The 16,522-nt window shown below is 43.0% G+C and overlaps 1 protein-coding gene across 1 annotated transcript in view; it reads left to right on the plus strand.

Annotated features, from left to right (window-relative positions):
* The window catches only part of APLF (aprataxin and PNKP like factor), a 292,482-nt gene that overhangs the window by 190,604 nt on the left and 85,356 nt on the right, over positions 1-16,522 (plus strand). The window contains exon 7 of the mRNA XM_075339273.1: positions 333-628. Within this exon, the coding sequence (XP_075195388.1) occupies positions 333-628 (296 nt within the window). The remainder of the gene's footprint in view (positions 1-332; positions 629-16,522) is intronic.

Raw genomic sequence — 16,522 nt, forward strand, 5'->3', positions numbered from 1 at the left:
TTTTCTCATACCCATTTTTCTAAAAAAAAAATAAAAAATAAAGTGTGCAGTGTTTTTTCTAGTATATGGTTTCCGGACCACAGTCCCCTCACTAGCACCTTTCAAAACTAGCTGACTGCACACCAAAAATCTATACCCATTTTTATTTTAAAAAACAAACTGCAGCTGAGGGAGGGGAGGTTTCAATGCTGAAAAATTCCTTTAACATCTTTAACAAATTGTCCTACAGTATTTCTGTGAGATCAGACCAAGGGTCCTTTACACTTTTCAGATTTATTACATAGAGCTGTATAATTGATTTTAGTATTTTTTTTTATTTATTTTTTTTAAAGGTCTGTCTTCCAACAACATCGAATAGTTTCACAAGAACAGCAGCCACACCTGTCCGCTTACAGAAGGGTCATGTGGAGGACAATGAAGAAGAGGAGATGGAAGTGGAGCATGGTGACTACACTCCAAAACTCTCCATTCCACCACCTGACAACAATAGTCCATCGGGGAGTCCGTCTACTTCAAACCAGAAGCCTTCAGTCACTAATGATATTAGCCTTAGCCCAACGTCAACCCAAAACACCCAACAGTCACCAAAAAAGAGAGTTCCCTGCATGTATGGCGAGCAGTGCTACAGGTAATTTCAAGAAAATTCTTTTTTCACCACATGATGAGAATTAAAAGGAACCTGTGAGGTCCCAAGTGCACCCAGAGCCACAAGTAGTTCTGGGTGCATATCTAGAATCCCTATCTAACACTCCCAGTACTTATCAACATACATAAAGAGATCTTTACAAAAAGTATTTCTAAAGATTGTTTGTTATGGTAATGAAGGCTGTGACTAGTTGCAGGGGCATTAGTTCCCTGGTTAGTCTGCCCACTTACCATGTTAGAACACCCCTGTGGATGAGCTAACATGCTACACAATGCCCAGCATCATGGTAACGAGATAAAACACCATGCATGGCCACTGCTTTGAACCCGTTAGCATTGAGCTCCTTTGACACTGGGTGTATGCACCCTGGCGTCAAATAGTCTCACTGCCCATGATCTGAAATCGTCCGCACTTACAATCATGGGCACTACTCCTCTCTTAAGCCGGGACACTTAGACCCGACTTCTGGTAGTGCGCATGACCGGAAGTATGGACTATTTCCGATTTATGGGCAGTGAGCGTCTTTGAAGCCAGGGTGCATACACTCGGCGTCAACGGAGCTCAATGCTAACGGGTAGAAAGCGTGCAGGCCCTGCCCACCTCCTGCTCCTGGCTCTGCTGCGCTCCCCTGCATCGGAGGAAGTGACTCCGGTGTCTGCTATCAAGGCAGGTAAGTATGGGACCCTGCGGAGAAATCCGCAGGAATAATTCACATGCTGCAAATTTTTCCGCAGGGAAATCCGCATTATTTCCACTGCGGAAAAAAACGCATCATGGTCACAGCACTCCCCAATTGCCATAGAAATGGCTGGGGACTCGCTGTACTGCGGATTTTCGAAAAATCTGTGGAATTTCCGTGAAAAAATCGCGGCAGATTCCGCAAATTTTCCGCAGCGTGGGCACATAGCCTAATACGTTGCCATAACGCTGGGCATTGTAAAGCACAATGGCACACCCACAGGGGCTGTGATAACAAACTAAGTGGGCAGACTAGCCAGGGAACTAACGCCCCTACAACTTGTGGCAGCCCTCATTTGTATAACATAAATGATCTTTAAAAATACTTTTTCTAAAGATCTGTTATGTATGCTGGTAAATGCTGGGCCAGTTGGGCAGGAGTTCTAGATAACCCTCTCGTGGTTCTGGGTGTTGGATTCCTTTAAGCCTATGTTTAGCTTAGGAAGGAAACTGAAGTAAGTGAAACTTGATTTATTTATTTATTTCGTTTTTTAATGTTCTCTATGAGAACATCTAAACTTTTAGTGGGGGAGGGGGTTCAGCGAGAGGTTTATATAAGAGCTGAAAGGAATAACTGCATCTGTTCCATCTAGCTCTGCTCAGACACAGCAATACCACTGCGTTTTTAGAATCTATTACTTTATTTTTTACATTAAATCACAATTAAGAGGGCTTTTGTTTTTGGGGAATAAAGTTGTATTGTTTTCTTTTTTCAATGGCACCATTGTAGAGTATGTGTAATGTATTTTTTACATTTATGTGGGTTGGGAGAAAATTGTGTGTATATGTGTATGCATATAATTGTGTGGGTAACAACCCATCCAATCCACTGAGGCAGAGAAATCAAACTGCAGATGTCCATACCTTTAGTGATTTGTAATATTTAGAAGTGACATGTGGAAAAAGTATTGAATACAAGAAGAAAGAAAGGTGCAAAAAGCCATGGAAAGTCATTACACCAGCCGGAGTCTATCAATAATTAGAAAGCAATCCTGCTACTTACTGAAGAATAACTGGTTCAACTGATTGCCTAAAAAGGTATCTCATTACCGAGGTGCCACACAAGAAACATCTCATGATGGATAAAAACAGGGAGCTGTCTCAAGACCTTCACAACCTTATTGTTGTAAAACATACTTATGGCATTGGTTGCAGAAGAGTTTCTAAACTACAGAAGTTTCCAGTGAGCACTGTTTCGGACATAATTCAGAAGTGGAAAGAACAGCATGTCACCATGAACTGGCCACGACCAGGTTCTTACCACAAGATTTCAGACTAAAAGGGGATAATAATTATCAGTAGAGTAGTTGAAAAGCCAAGAGTTGCATTTAACACTCACCAGCAAAGTTCAAATCACACCCCTTTTGCCCCATTAAAAATAAAATAATTAAAAAAAAATCCATATATTTTATATCGCTGACTTAAAAAATGTCAGATCTATCCAAATATAAAATAAATTAATCCGATCAGTAAACTGTATAAAGAGAAATAAAGTCCAGATGCCAGAATACATTTTTGGCGTAACCGCAACATTGGAATAAGAGGCGATCAAAACATTCTATTTATCCAAAAATGGTATTAGAATAAACTGCAGCTAAAGGGCACAATAAGTAAGCCATCACACCGCTTCAAATTACAAATAATGGGGTCTCCGAAATTGTCCACACAAGCTAACAATAACCTATGTGTTTGGTATCCACGTACTAGAACTAATCTGCAGAATCCTAATGCCAGGACTGGTTTACCATTTAATGAACAGGGTAAATAAAATAACAAAAAGGAATTGTTCATATGTACTTTTTTTTTTTTTTTTTTTTTTTTTGCAGTTTAATCACACTTGGAATTTTTTTTAAGGGCGTTACTTAATAAAATACATGTCATTCAAAAGTACAACTTTCCCACAAAAAAACTAGCCAACATCCTGCTATGTAAATGGAAATATAAAATGGTTATGGGTTTTGGAAGAAGAGGAGGAAAAAAGTAATAAAAAGAAAAAAACCCAAACAAACGAAAAATCGCCCAGGGGTGAAGGGGTTAAAGTTTGCTCAACAACATTTAGATAAGCCTGGGAAATACTGGGAGAAAATTGTCTGGTCAGATGAGACAAAAATTGAACTGCTTGGATGCCATAATACAAATCATGTTTGGAGGCCAAAAGGCATATCACCCCAAAACACCATACCAATAGTGAAGTTTAGAGGTGGAAACATCATGGCATTGGACTGTTTTTCAGGTTGAAGGCACTGCCTAGTAAAGTAATTGGGCCCAAGGTCCCAGGAATATTATCAATCAATAATTAGTTCAGTTATTCCAAATATATAAATTTTTATTAGAATGTAAGAAAATATACCACTAACGTGCAAATAGGTACAGGTAAAATGACCAAACCGGTCGCTTGCATATAGAAAAAAAGACACCCATGTACAATAAACATATACACTTGTCCAAAGAGAGGGTTCACATCAAAGGGATAAAGTAGGAGCCCAAACTTATCTTTGGGACCACAAACAATGGTTCAGGCAGCGCCACATAGTATGGAGGGAAGATTTAAGTCCATATACATCCAAAGAGAAATGTAGAGGTGCTCTCCAAATAATCCCTTATTATTGATGATAGTGAGCCGTCAACTTCATTGTTAAAGAGATTATCTCCACCCCAACGCATTTTCCCATACAAAAAACATATGGTTCATCAGGAGGCCATAGAGATATTGTAACGGATATGCAGGTCCATGGTGTCATCAGCAGGGATCCATAGCAGACAGACAATGCTGTAGGTTTGCTGCCACAGTCCAGAGTGAGGCGTCATGTTGATGACGCCTCACTCTGGACTGTGGCAGCAAACCTACAGCATTGTCTAACAACCTATAAGGGATTCAGAAATCATACACTATAATATTGAAGCATTAAATTTTTATTTATATAAAGTGCTCGTGCAAAAAATACATAAAAATTTCATCATACATAGGATAACATTTTTGGAATATGGGGAGGGATGTCAAGCCGCACTTATAAGGAGTGGCACAATATTACAGTAGCTGCATCTGCCCGTATGGTAACGGCCAGTATTGATTATAAATGGACATATATGTACATCATATGTTCACAGGGGCGGACCAGAAGGGATATGGTTTACATAGATATAGTGCTAATGACATAATTCTGAAGTTATAAAGATATAAAGATATAGGCATATCATCAACCACTATGTAGATTGGCTGAGGGGCACCATGATTCACATAGTATGAGGAATTGGAATAGTGAACATGTGCCTATAGCACTGCCCCCACCTATCTATTAGCCCTACAAGTCAGTCAAATTACCTGTTGCCATTAGTAAAAGATATGTGTCCTCAGCAGCACCGCAAATTGCACCCACTCCAACCTCCTATGTATGATGAAATTTTTATGTATTTTTTGCACGAGCACTTTATATAAATAAAAATTTAATGCTTCAATATTATAGTGTATGATTCCTGAATCCCTTATAGGTTGTTATTTAATATACTGGAATCCATTTCAGAATTATGAGAGGCGTTATATAGGTAATTTGCTACAGCATTGTCTGTCTGCTATGGATCCCTGCTGATGACGCCATGGACCTGCATATCCGTTACAATATCTCTATGGCCTCCTGATGAACCATACGTTTTTTGTATGGGAAAATGCGTTGGGGTGGAGATAATCTCTTTAACAATGAAGTTGACGGCTCACTATCATCAATAATAAGGGATTATTTGGAGAGCACCTCTACATTTCTCTTTGGATGTATATGGACTGAAATCTTCCCTCCATACTATGTGGCGCTGCCTGAACCATTGTTTGTGGTCCCAAAGATAAGTTTGGGCTGCTACTTTATCCCTTTGATATGAACCCTCTCTTTGGACAAGTGTATATGTTTATTGTACATGGGTGTCTTTTTTTCTATATGCAAGCGACCGGTTTGGTCATTTTACCTGTACCTATTTGCACGTTAGTGGTATATTTTCTTACATTCTAATAAAAATGTATATATTTGGAATAACTGAACTAATTATTGAAGGCACTGCCTAACTTCATATAATTGAAGGAACGATGAATGGGCAAATGTACTGAGACATTCTTAATAAAAGTCTGCTGCCAAAACCAGGATGATGAAGAATGAGTGGACATTTCAGGAAGACAATGATCCCAGACACACAGCCTAGGAAACTTTAAGGCTCTGTGCGCACTAGTGCGTTTTACCCGCGGATTTACCCGCGGATTTGCCGCGGAAATTTCTTGAGAAATGTCTGCAATCTTTGTGCAGACATTTCCCAGCAAATTCTATGAGAAAAAAAATAGCTGTGCGCACTGTGCGGATTTTTCTCAAGAAATTTCCTTGAGAAGAATTTCTCGAGAAAATTTCTTGAGAAAATGAGCTTGTCAGTTCTTTTCCGCAGGTACCCTGCGGATTTCGGCAGTACAGCCTGCAAAATCCGCAGGGAACCACCCGCGGGAAAATCGCGGCAAATTTACGGCAAATCCGCACGCGGATTTGGTGCGGATTTTTTCCAGAGGTCCGGAAATCTTTCACTCCCAGAAGTTTCTCAAGAAATTTTCTTGAGAAACTTCACATTTCTAGTGCGCACAAAGCCTAAGTTGGTTTAGAGAAATGAAAAATTGCTGCTAAAATGGCCTAACCAATCACCTGACCTGAATCCAATAGAAAATTTATGGAAAGAATAAAACCTCAGTGTTCATAGAAGGAGCCCACATAGCCTTCAGGATGTGAAGAGTGTTTGTGTGGAAGAATGCACCAAAATCGCACCTGAGCAATGCAGGCCGCTAGTTTCTCCATAAAAGGAGGGTTGTTGATGCTGTCATCACCAACAAAGGCTTTTGTACGACGTATTAAATCCATTCTATTAATAGTGATGAGCGGGCATGCTTGCCAAAACTCATTTCTCGATCGAGCTTCGAACATCTGATTTCAAAATGCTCCAGTTTCCCATTGACTACATCATACTCTGTACTCGAGTCACACTTGAAAATCCCAATGCTAGATCGAGTTACAAGCAGTGCGAGCACGCTCACCCATCAATCTTCATTACGCATATTCATTACTTTTTCCCTGTGTCATTTCATCAATAAATTTGTTGACATCTATGGTTTGATTTCTTTATATATGAGTTTTATATACAAGTTCTATTATACATGCCATTTATTGTTATTACTGCCTCCTGAGGTGCTATTGCACTTCAGTTGATTTATATTATAGAGATGATGTAACCTTTTTCATCTAAATTACACACACATTTGTACAATATCCTGATTTCTCATTGTTTACTCTTGTCACACATTTCATTCCAATCACCTGTAATCTTCACATTGATGTATAACTGTTTCCCCCCCCACCCTGAATATTTGGTAGCAATACTGTTAATATTTGTGTGCTGCCAGGATGCACAGATATTGTGTAAGTATTTCCCTAGAGGTTCTTCAGTTATTCCTTTTGAAGAAGGAATGATGTAAGCCGCAAGTAAAACTTCATGATCACTATATTTAGCCACTGACTCCCATACTTGCCGCAGTTAGTCTTGTAGAGATCCTGTAGAGCACAAAAAGAGAGGGTCTGTTACCTAAAATGTCCTTTCTTAATTTCGATCTTTACACCCTAAGCATTTTTGTTATTACCTTTCTTTTTTAAAATGCCTTACACTTCTCCCTATCTTAATCAATAAATGTGTTTTTCTTTGTCGCTCCATTGGGAGACCCAGCCAATTGACAATTGGGTGTATAGCTTCTGCCTCCGGAGGCCACACAAAGTATTACACTTTAAAAAGTGTAACCCCTCCCCTCTGCTATACACCCTCCCGTGCATCACGGGCTCATCAGTTTTATGCTTTGTGTTGAAGGAGGGGCACTGGTGGGACCCTCGGCCAGGTGGTACCGCCGGTTTCCACTGCACAGATGACAGGGACAGAGTTTGCATGTTGGAATCAGCAAATCTCTGAGTAGCTTTCACATTCCAGGACTCAGTCTATGGACAGAGGGTCTGCTAAGATACTGGAAGCCTTGCAGTCCAGACCGATAACACAGGGCCAGTGAGCTGTGAGTTCATCGCTCCCGGGTCCCTCTGGGTCGGTACAAGAAGGGGCTCCTGGGGTAACACCCAGATCCCATGGTGAGAACTCCGTCACGGACCGTGGCCTCTGATAGGCTAAGCGGGCCCGCTGGGAACCTTCCCCGACTTCATCAGGAGTGCGTGTTTCGATCACTCTAACTCCAGAGGGGCCGTCCAGAAGCACAGAACTTTACGGACAAGCGCTTACTAAGTGCCTTATTGACACGCGTTACCCTTTTCCCCCCTGACGTTGTTAAGGGTTGGGCTCAGTGTCACAGGGTGGATTCTCCAGCTCTAGGCTGGCGGCTAGATCCGTAGTATTAGTGGCAGATGCCATCTCTCACGAATGCCACTGACAGGCAAATAAAGCTTATGATGAAATCCATCTATGAAGCCATAGTCGCATCTTTTGCTCCAGCCTTCGCAGCCGTGAGGGCACTCCAAGCTATCTCAGCTTCTCTGGCTGAGATTATTGCGGTTGCACATACCTCTGCCCCGCAGGTTGTGTCCTTCACTTCTCAGGCGTAGGTTTTTTTTTTTTTTCGTTCTACGCCATGAACGCCGTTCCTGGACTCTGCGAGCTGTACAGCGGTAGCATCCACCAATTCGGTGGCAGTCTGCAGGGCCATGTGGCTACGTGAATGGAAGGCAGGCTCTGCTTCCAAGAAGTTCTTAACCGGTTTGCCATTTTCTGGCGACCGTTTGTTTGGCGAGCAATTGGATGAAGTTCCTAGACAGTCCAAGGGAAAGGTATCGTCCTTGCCCCAGTCCAAAGGTTTCGGTCATTTCGGTCCTCAGCAAAGTTCCGTTCCTCCACGTCCAACAGGTCAGAGGAGGGCTAGAGGAACTCTTCTGCATGGCGGTCTAAGTCACAAGGCGGCTTCCACATGACTTCGGCCTCACCAAGACCGCGTCCTCGGTCGGTGGCAGGCTCTCCCGCTTTTGCGACGCCTGGTGGCCACATGTCCAAGACCGATGGGTGAGAGACATTCTGTCTCACGGTCACCGGATAGAGCTCTGCTCTCGTCCTCCGACTCTTTTCTTCAAAACATCTCCGCCCCCCGAGCGAGCCGATGCACTTTTTCAGGCGGTGAACACTCTGAAGCTTCGATGTCACAAGGAGACTTCCTAGCATCAATTGACATCAAGGATGCTTATCTCCATGTGCCGATCGCACCCAAGCTTCAACGCTTTCTGCGTTTCGCCATCGGGGACGAACACTTCAGTTCGTGGCACTGCCATTCGGCCTGGCGACAGCCCCACGGGTCTTCACCAAGGTCATGGCAGCAGTGGTGGCGGTCCTACACTCTCAGGGCCACTCGGTGATCACTTACCTAGACAATCTTCTAGTCAAGACACCCTCCTGGGTGGCATGTCAACACAACCTGACCATTGCTCTGGAGACTCTCCAGGTGTTCGGGTGGATCATCAAATTTCCAAGGTCAAAACTGACACCGACCCATTCACTGACTTGCCTCGGGATGGAGTTTCATACTCTCTCAGCGATAGTGAAGCTTCCGCTGCATAGTCAGCGTTCACTACAGACAGGGGTGCAATCTCTCCTTCGGGCCCAGTCACCCCTTGAGGCGCCTAATGCAAGAGTGTCTCAGCTAGCAGCGCTGTCATGCAAAGCCCCCTTCCTGGTGTTTCACCAGGATAGGGTGGTTCTACGTCCGGTCCCGGACTTTCTCCCTAAGGTATCCCCGTTTCATCTCAATCAGGATATCGTCTTACCCTCTTTGGGTACGCATCCAGTTCACCAATGTGAAAAGGATTTGCATTTATTAGATCTGGTGAGAGCACTCCGGCTCTACATTTCTCGCACGGCGCCCCTGCGCCGGTCTGATGCGCTCTTGTCCTTATCGCGGGCCAGAGTAAGGGATTTCAGGTTCTCAAGTCAACCTTGGCTCGGTGGATCAAGGAACCGATTCTTGAAGCCTACCGTTCTTTTAGGCTTCCGATTCCTGCAGGGCTGAAGGCCCATTCTACCAGAGCCGTCGGTGTCCTGGGCATTGCGACACCAGGCTACGGCTCGGCAGGTGTGTCAGGCGGCTACCTGGTCGAGTCTGCACACTCTCACGAAACACTATCAGGTGCATGCCGATGATTCGGCAGATGCCAGCCTAGGTAGGCGACTCCTTCAGGCGGCAGTTGCCCACCTGTAAGAGGGGGCCGTTTTTCGGCTCTTTTTATCGAGGTATTCTTTTACCCACCCAGGGATTGCTTTTGGACATCCCAATTGTCTGGGTCTCCCAATGGAGCGACAAAGAAGAAGGGAATTTTGTTTACTTACCGTAAATTCCTTTTCTTCTAGCTCCTATTGGGAGACCCAGCACCCGCCCCTGTTCCCTTCGGGCTGTTGTTCTTTTGTGTACACATGTTGTTCATGTTGAATTGTTCTTTTGGTTCATGGTTTCAGTTCTCCAAACATCCTTCGGATTGAATTTACCTTAGACCAATTTATAAGTTTCCTCCTTCCTGCTTTGGCACCAAAACTGATGAGCCCGTGATGCACGGGAGGGTGTATAGCAGAGGGGAGGGGTTACACTTTTTAAAGTGTAATACTTTGTGTGGCCTCCGGAGGCAGAAGCTATACACCCAATTGTCAATTGGCTGGGTCTCCCAATAGGAGCTAGAAGAAAAGGAATTTACGGTAAGTAAACAAAATTCCCTTCTTTCCTCTTCTATTCCTGGGACGTTTAATTTGAGAGGAGTCTCAAACAATGTCATCAGGAGGCTGTGGCTGCACTCGCTTCCCTGCAGCATTAATCACCACTCCTGGATCAGGGCAGCGCTGAAGTCAACTACTACACTTTCTTTCGTCGCTGCCCTCTGAAGATGTTCTGGATCCATGGACCTGGTGGAAGTGTGACTGCAGTGTTGACACTTAGCTTCTGTGTCATTCGCTGCATTTTTCACAACTGTGAAACACGTAGTCATCTGGGGGTGTTGATAAAAGCCATGAATGACACCAGCAACACCCCCCGATAACAATGTGTTGGAGGGCAGTGATAGAATCTTTGGGGCAATGCTGGTATCCCTAACTGGCTTCTATCACTGCCCTTTGACATGTTGTTCCATAGTTAGAAGCTGTGACAGCGGGGTCAGAAGCAGAATGCTAGCGCTGCACTCACCTCTCCCATAGCTTTTATCAGCGCCATAGCTTCAGGACATCTTCAGAGAACGGTGCTGAAAAAAAGCTGTGGTAAGTGACTGCAACACCAACCCCTGATGACATCTTGTTTCAGGAGGGGTGATAGACGCTGCAGTGAGGTGAGTGCAGTCCCAGCCTCCTGAAAATAATTCCTTTTGAGACTCTTCTCAAACAAAGTGTTAAAAGAAGTGAAGTAAAAAAAAAAACAAAAAAAACATTTGGGGATTTGTTGGATAAGGAGAAGTCTAAGGTATTTTATAATAAAGCTAATGACCAAATAGAAAGGGCATTTTGGGTATCAACCCATCCCTTTAATCTCCAATTGATCGGCTCCATATTTGGCTTGGGGTCGGTTGATATCCCACCTGTTAGGCAATGGGAAGGGGCTGACTAAATTTTCACCCACTCCTCACGGGGCATAGCTTGAGTCTTCTGCTCCAAATACAGGACGGTAGTGTGACAATACATATTAGTCACAAGACATTAAAAGTATCCCTTTCGAATACAAGCTGCGTATACATGGACACAAGACAATGCAGTTTATCATGTGACACTATCTAATAATGGATGCTGGCCAGAGTGCTAAAATTAGCTTCATGTAAGAAAAAAAATTACCGTACCTAATTTTATTTATGTGCCTACAACACAAAAAGGGCCCAGCATTTTCAAGGGGGCAGAAAGAAATCATGGCGCTGTAGAAATAGGGAATTTAAGTGGTCACTGGAGCTGATGTGTGGAGTAGGACAAGGTAGGAACAGACAAGGGGTGCCAATAGGTTTTCCCATGAGCAATTTAAGGCAAGTAGCGAAGGACAACTTCAGCTTTTCTTTATGGTAACGTTATTGCAGTCAGGGATTTGGCATTCTTTGTAATTGCAAGACCTTTAGATAAATGTCCGACGTATTGCTGCTAAATCATTATTACTTATGTTATAATTAGTTTCAGCGCCGGCAAAGTAATTATTTGATCCTATTGATTTTCAGAGCAAGGACAACCCTATAACATATGTCTGTGGTCAGCATCTCCCTACTCAAATGAAAACAATAGATTTCATTATGGTAAATCAATGCGTTTCATCTGGAAAGTTTAATTTATTTGTGGTCTCGGGAATAAAACGGTATTGTAGGATGAATGTAATGTAGAAATAGACGTTCAACCTGCCTTTTGGTTTCTGATGAGGGAATAAACTTGTAATGGAGGAAAAAAAAAACCCTGAAACTTGGTGTACAATAAACTTTGGTGACTCTACACTTATTTTCCATTTAAAAGTAAGTCTGATCTGATACTGGGAACATGCTGGTCTGATCTGATAATACTGGGTATATGCAGGTCTGATATCATAATACTAGAAATATGCAAGCCATACAAGATTCCCATAGCCTCCCCATCACACTGTTAGCAGAAATTTGATGACCCGTGGCCAGAATAGCAAAGTATTGTGCCCTTTGGCTAACAGGCATGCTTAACGAACTCACTGGACTCCTACACATCAGCCGGTCAATCACTGTAAGGTTTCTAAGAGAATAGGAACTGAGCTGCAACGAGCCAATAAGTAAGACTTTTCAATTACATGGTAAGCTGACACTTTTTTTTTTTGTATTTTATGCAATATTTTTTGTACCTTTTTGTCTATCAGGAGAGTGGACCTATGGCCATACTGTGGTGTCATTAACTAGTCTGATGGCAGCTGAATGCTGTTCCATTTTTCTTGTTAAATTTGATGATGTTTTTGACAGATGTGAGCAGAGCCTTAAGGCCCTGTTACACGCAACGACATCGCTAACAAGATGTCGTTGGGGTCACGTAATTCGTGACGCACATCTGGCCTCGTTAGCGACGTCGTTGCGTGTGACACGTACGAGTAACCGCTAACGATGTAAAATACTCACCAAATCGTTGATTGTTGACACGTCGTCCATTTCCCAAATGTCGTTGCTCGTGCAGGACGCAGGTTGTTCATCATTCCTGAGGCAGCACACATCGCTACGTGTAACAGCCCAGGAACAACCAACACCGTACCTGCGTCCTCCGGCAACGAGGTGGGTGTGACTTCCATGCTGCTGCTCTCCGCCCCTCCGCTTCTATTGGACGCCTGCCGTGTGACGTCGCTAGGAAGGGAAGTATGTGTGACGGCTCCTAGCGATATTGTGCGCCACGGGCAGTGATTTGCCTGTGACGCACAAACGACAGGGCCGGGTGCTTTCACGAGCGACATCGCTAGCAATGTCGCAGCGTGTTAAGCCCCCTTTTAATCTCCTTTTGAGTTGTGTATATGGAAAGTAAGGGGATGATAACAGTGTTTTACAGATTGCAATAGACCAGGAGAATCTGCTCGGTGTCAAAGATCACTGCTACTTTTGGCAGTACTGTTTGACCATCTACTGTATGTGTATGTGTGTGTGCGCCCTGACACTAGCAACTAGTTATTTGGGGGGAAGGTTGGGTATACCTTTAATTGTTCTCACATGAGATTGTGAGCAGCTTACTCCTCTCTCACCATTGAGGACTCATACAGTTTTGGCTGACTCAAATGCTGGGTAACTCACCAGAAATAGCCATTGATCTGAATGAGCTATAAGTTTTCTATAGATCTAGAATAGTGTACCTGTCGTTTCAAGTGACTGTTCAAAATGAGTTCTCAGGTGTATACATGAGGACTAACACTGTTTCTGGCCATTATATCACTTGTATCCTACAGTTTTCCCTGAACAAGCTGTGAATCTTATTTTCAGTTGTCTCTGAGCGAGTTGGTAGAGACTAGCTGTCCCACATAATACACAGAGATATAAAATATCCCTGCTCTCCTGTCTTTTTGTTTAGCTCATCTTCAGCGCATACAGAGTGCTAAATAGCAGTACTGAGCAGTGTAGCTGTGAACCCAGTGCCGGGGTGAGATAAAATTCTTTCTAAAAGGTAGCAGCATGATTGACCTCTGCCGCCTCGGTTTGCTCCTGTCTTCTTCACCTTACTATTTTTTTTTTTTTGTAAACTATTTATTGAACTTTTTCATACAAACTTCAAACTGTATAATCATGGTGCTTTGACAAAGTATTAACATGACATCAGACAGGGATATACAGGGCAGGGGGAGATATGAAGGGGGGATGACAAACATGTGATGTGCTTCAAACATCCAAACAAGGCTCTAAGGCATGACGACTTTTTACGCCGATATTCCTTTATCGTCCGTCTACAAAAAGGTCCCAAGGAGTCCATATACGCAAAAATGTATCCAACTGATTATTAATGCAGGCTGTAAGATTCTCCATCCTCCTTGTTTCCCTGATCCTCAATTCCAGGTCCTGGAGCGTCGGGGGACCAGTCTGTTTCCAGAATGGCAAAGTGTGTAATAGTCTCAAAGTCTATATATGACGGATCAACCTGGCTGAATCTGTTGCAAATCCGGGTGGAGGGACATTGAGAAGATACCGTAGTTAAATGGGTCCAATGGGATCCTATACCCCAAAACTCCATGGGTCAGCTCTCTCACCTCTTCCCAAAAGGGAGCAAGGGTCTCACAGTCCCAGAAAGTATGAGTCCCCTTATTATTTGGTGTGCAATAGGAAGCTTCAATCTGATCTTTCAAATGGCTGTTGTCTTGAGCAAGATGAGTTTTTAGCAGCTTTTGATGCTAAACAATACATTCTGGGATCAGGGGTGTGGAGAAGAAACTGCTCATGCAATGAGTGAAAAAAACAAAACACATAGCTGATAAGATATGTTACAAAGTTTTGTATAATCATTTTTTTGCATAATTTGTTGACACGATAATGACAATTTAATAGTTGTTTAATTGCCCTCCAAGGTCCAATCAATTTAGTGGAGCATCCTGAGAGTATTTCTAAGAATGAAGAGTAATTGGGACTAAATTCTTTGGAGCAGGGAGAGGGGTTTTGGGAAAAGGAAATGGAAGCGCGGAGAAAAAGCCTTGATATACAGTGTAAAGGCTACTTTACATGCTACGACATCGCTAGCGATCTCATTAGCGATGTGAAATTTTAGATCGCAAGTGCGATCTTTCGAGATCACACATAGGTTATTTTACGCATGTGCGATCGCGAAAGATCGCACTTGCAATCTAGAATTTCACATCGCTAATGAGATCGCTAGCGATGTCGTAGCATGTAAAGTACCCTTAAGGTAAAGAGATGAGCAATAACCGAGCATGTATCTTTATCTTTATTATGTGCAAATAAAGAACCTACAGTATATAATTATTATGCTGATAAAAGAGTAGAAAAAACAATCTGCAAAGTAGAGGCGGTATAGAGTCAGGAGATGACATCATTGCTCGGTGTTGGACGCTTGTGACAAATCGAAGACTTTGATCCATATTCCAATAAATATAAAACTTGAAAAATGTATTAAAATTATTTTTTAAAATGCATGTACATAGAAAAAGTCATCCGTATATATTGGAGGGTCAGAGAAAAGGAAAAATTCCATTAAAACAACAACGTTTTTTGAACGCAAGATGTTTACACTCGGTTCAAATGAATTAAACCGACCATATATATAATAATATAATTATTATACAAGTTTATGAGCAAAAGATCTGGGGAGGGGAATGGATGACCAAGGGATCCATCTTGATTGAATTTCAGTAAAACCTTATTTCTTGTAGTAAAAATCATTACGTAATATAAATCTAAGAACATTTTATTAAAGCAGATCTAAGGAGTGGTGGGTGATTTCCATTTTGAGCTATCAGTGTTTTAGCTATTAATAAAATAAAGCAATAAATCACATGGTCAACAGTCTATGTTTAAAAGAAGATGATCTGTTGGAGATGAGAGATTATAACTGGTATGTGAGATCCTAGAAATGAATAGCACAACTCTCCCCAAAAAGGCGTAAATAGATGCCAAAATATGAGCGTTCCAGTCTCTCCACAATTTCTCCAGCATTGGGTTGATTGGATGGGAAAATTCTATTAAGTCTGGAAAAGGTAAAAACTGACAGATACTTCTTTCTACAAGATGTCGCTGCTGATTTTCTAGAGTAAAGGGTACTTCTCACATAGCGAGATCGCCCCTGAGTCACTGTTTTTGTGATGCAGCAGTGACCTCATTAGCGATCTCGCCGTGTGTGACACTGAGCAGCGATCTGGCCCCTGCTGTGAGATCGCTGCTTGATGCACACAGTGCTGGTTCATTTTTTTATTGTTGCTCTCCCGCTGTTAAGCACACATCGCTGTGTGTGACAGCGAGAGAGCAACAATCTGAATGAGCAGGGAGCCGGCGTCTGGCAGCCTGCGGTAAGCTGTAACCAAGGTAAACATCGGGTAACCAAGGTGGTTACCCGATATTTACCTTAGTTACTAGCGTCCGCCACTCTCACGCTGCCAGTGCCGGCTCCTGCTCCCTGCACACGTAGCCGGATTACACATCGGGTAAATAACAAAGGTTTGCTTATTAACCCGATGTGTACTGTGGCTACGAGTGCAGGGAGCCAGCACTAAGCGGTGTGCGCTGGTAACCAAGGTAAATATCGGGTAACCATACTCTATGTTTACCGTGGTTACCATTGTCCGCAGCTTCCAGACGCCGGCTCCCTGCAAGCGCAGCATCGCTTCCACGTCGCTGCTGGCTGGGGGCTGGTCACTGGTCGCTGGTGAGATCTGCCTGTTTGACAGCTCACCAGCGACCATGTAGCAACGCACCAGCGATCCTGACCAGGTCAGATCGCTGGTGGGATCGCTGGTGCGTCGCTAAAGTGTGACGGTACCCTAAGAGTTATCATTTTAAAGAACTATTCACTCTTCAGGATGCTCTACGAAAGTTATAAATTATCTACTTGGTTGTTGATTAACACTTAACCCGCACTTCATGTCCTCGCAGGAGCCAGCATCTTCATGGCCATTAGATAAACTATTTTTACAGAACCCAATTTCCATTAACA

This window comes from Anomaloglossus baeobatrachus, chromosome 3 (genome assembly GCF_048569485.1).
Source record: "Anomaloglossus baeobatrachus isolate aAnoBae1 chromosome 3, aAnoBae1.hap1, whole genome shotgun sequence".
Lineage (NCBI taxonomy): Eukaryota > Metazoa > Chordata > Amphibia > Anura > Aromobatidae > Anomaloglossus > Anomaloglossus baeobatrachus.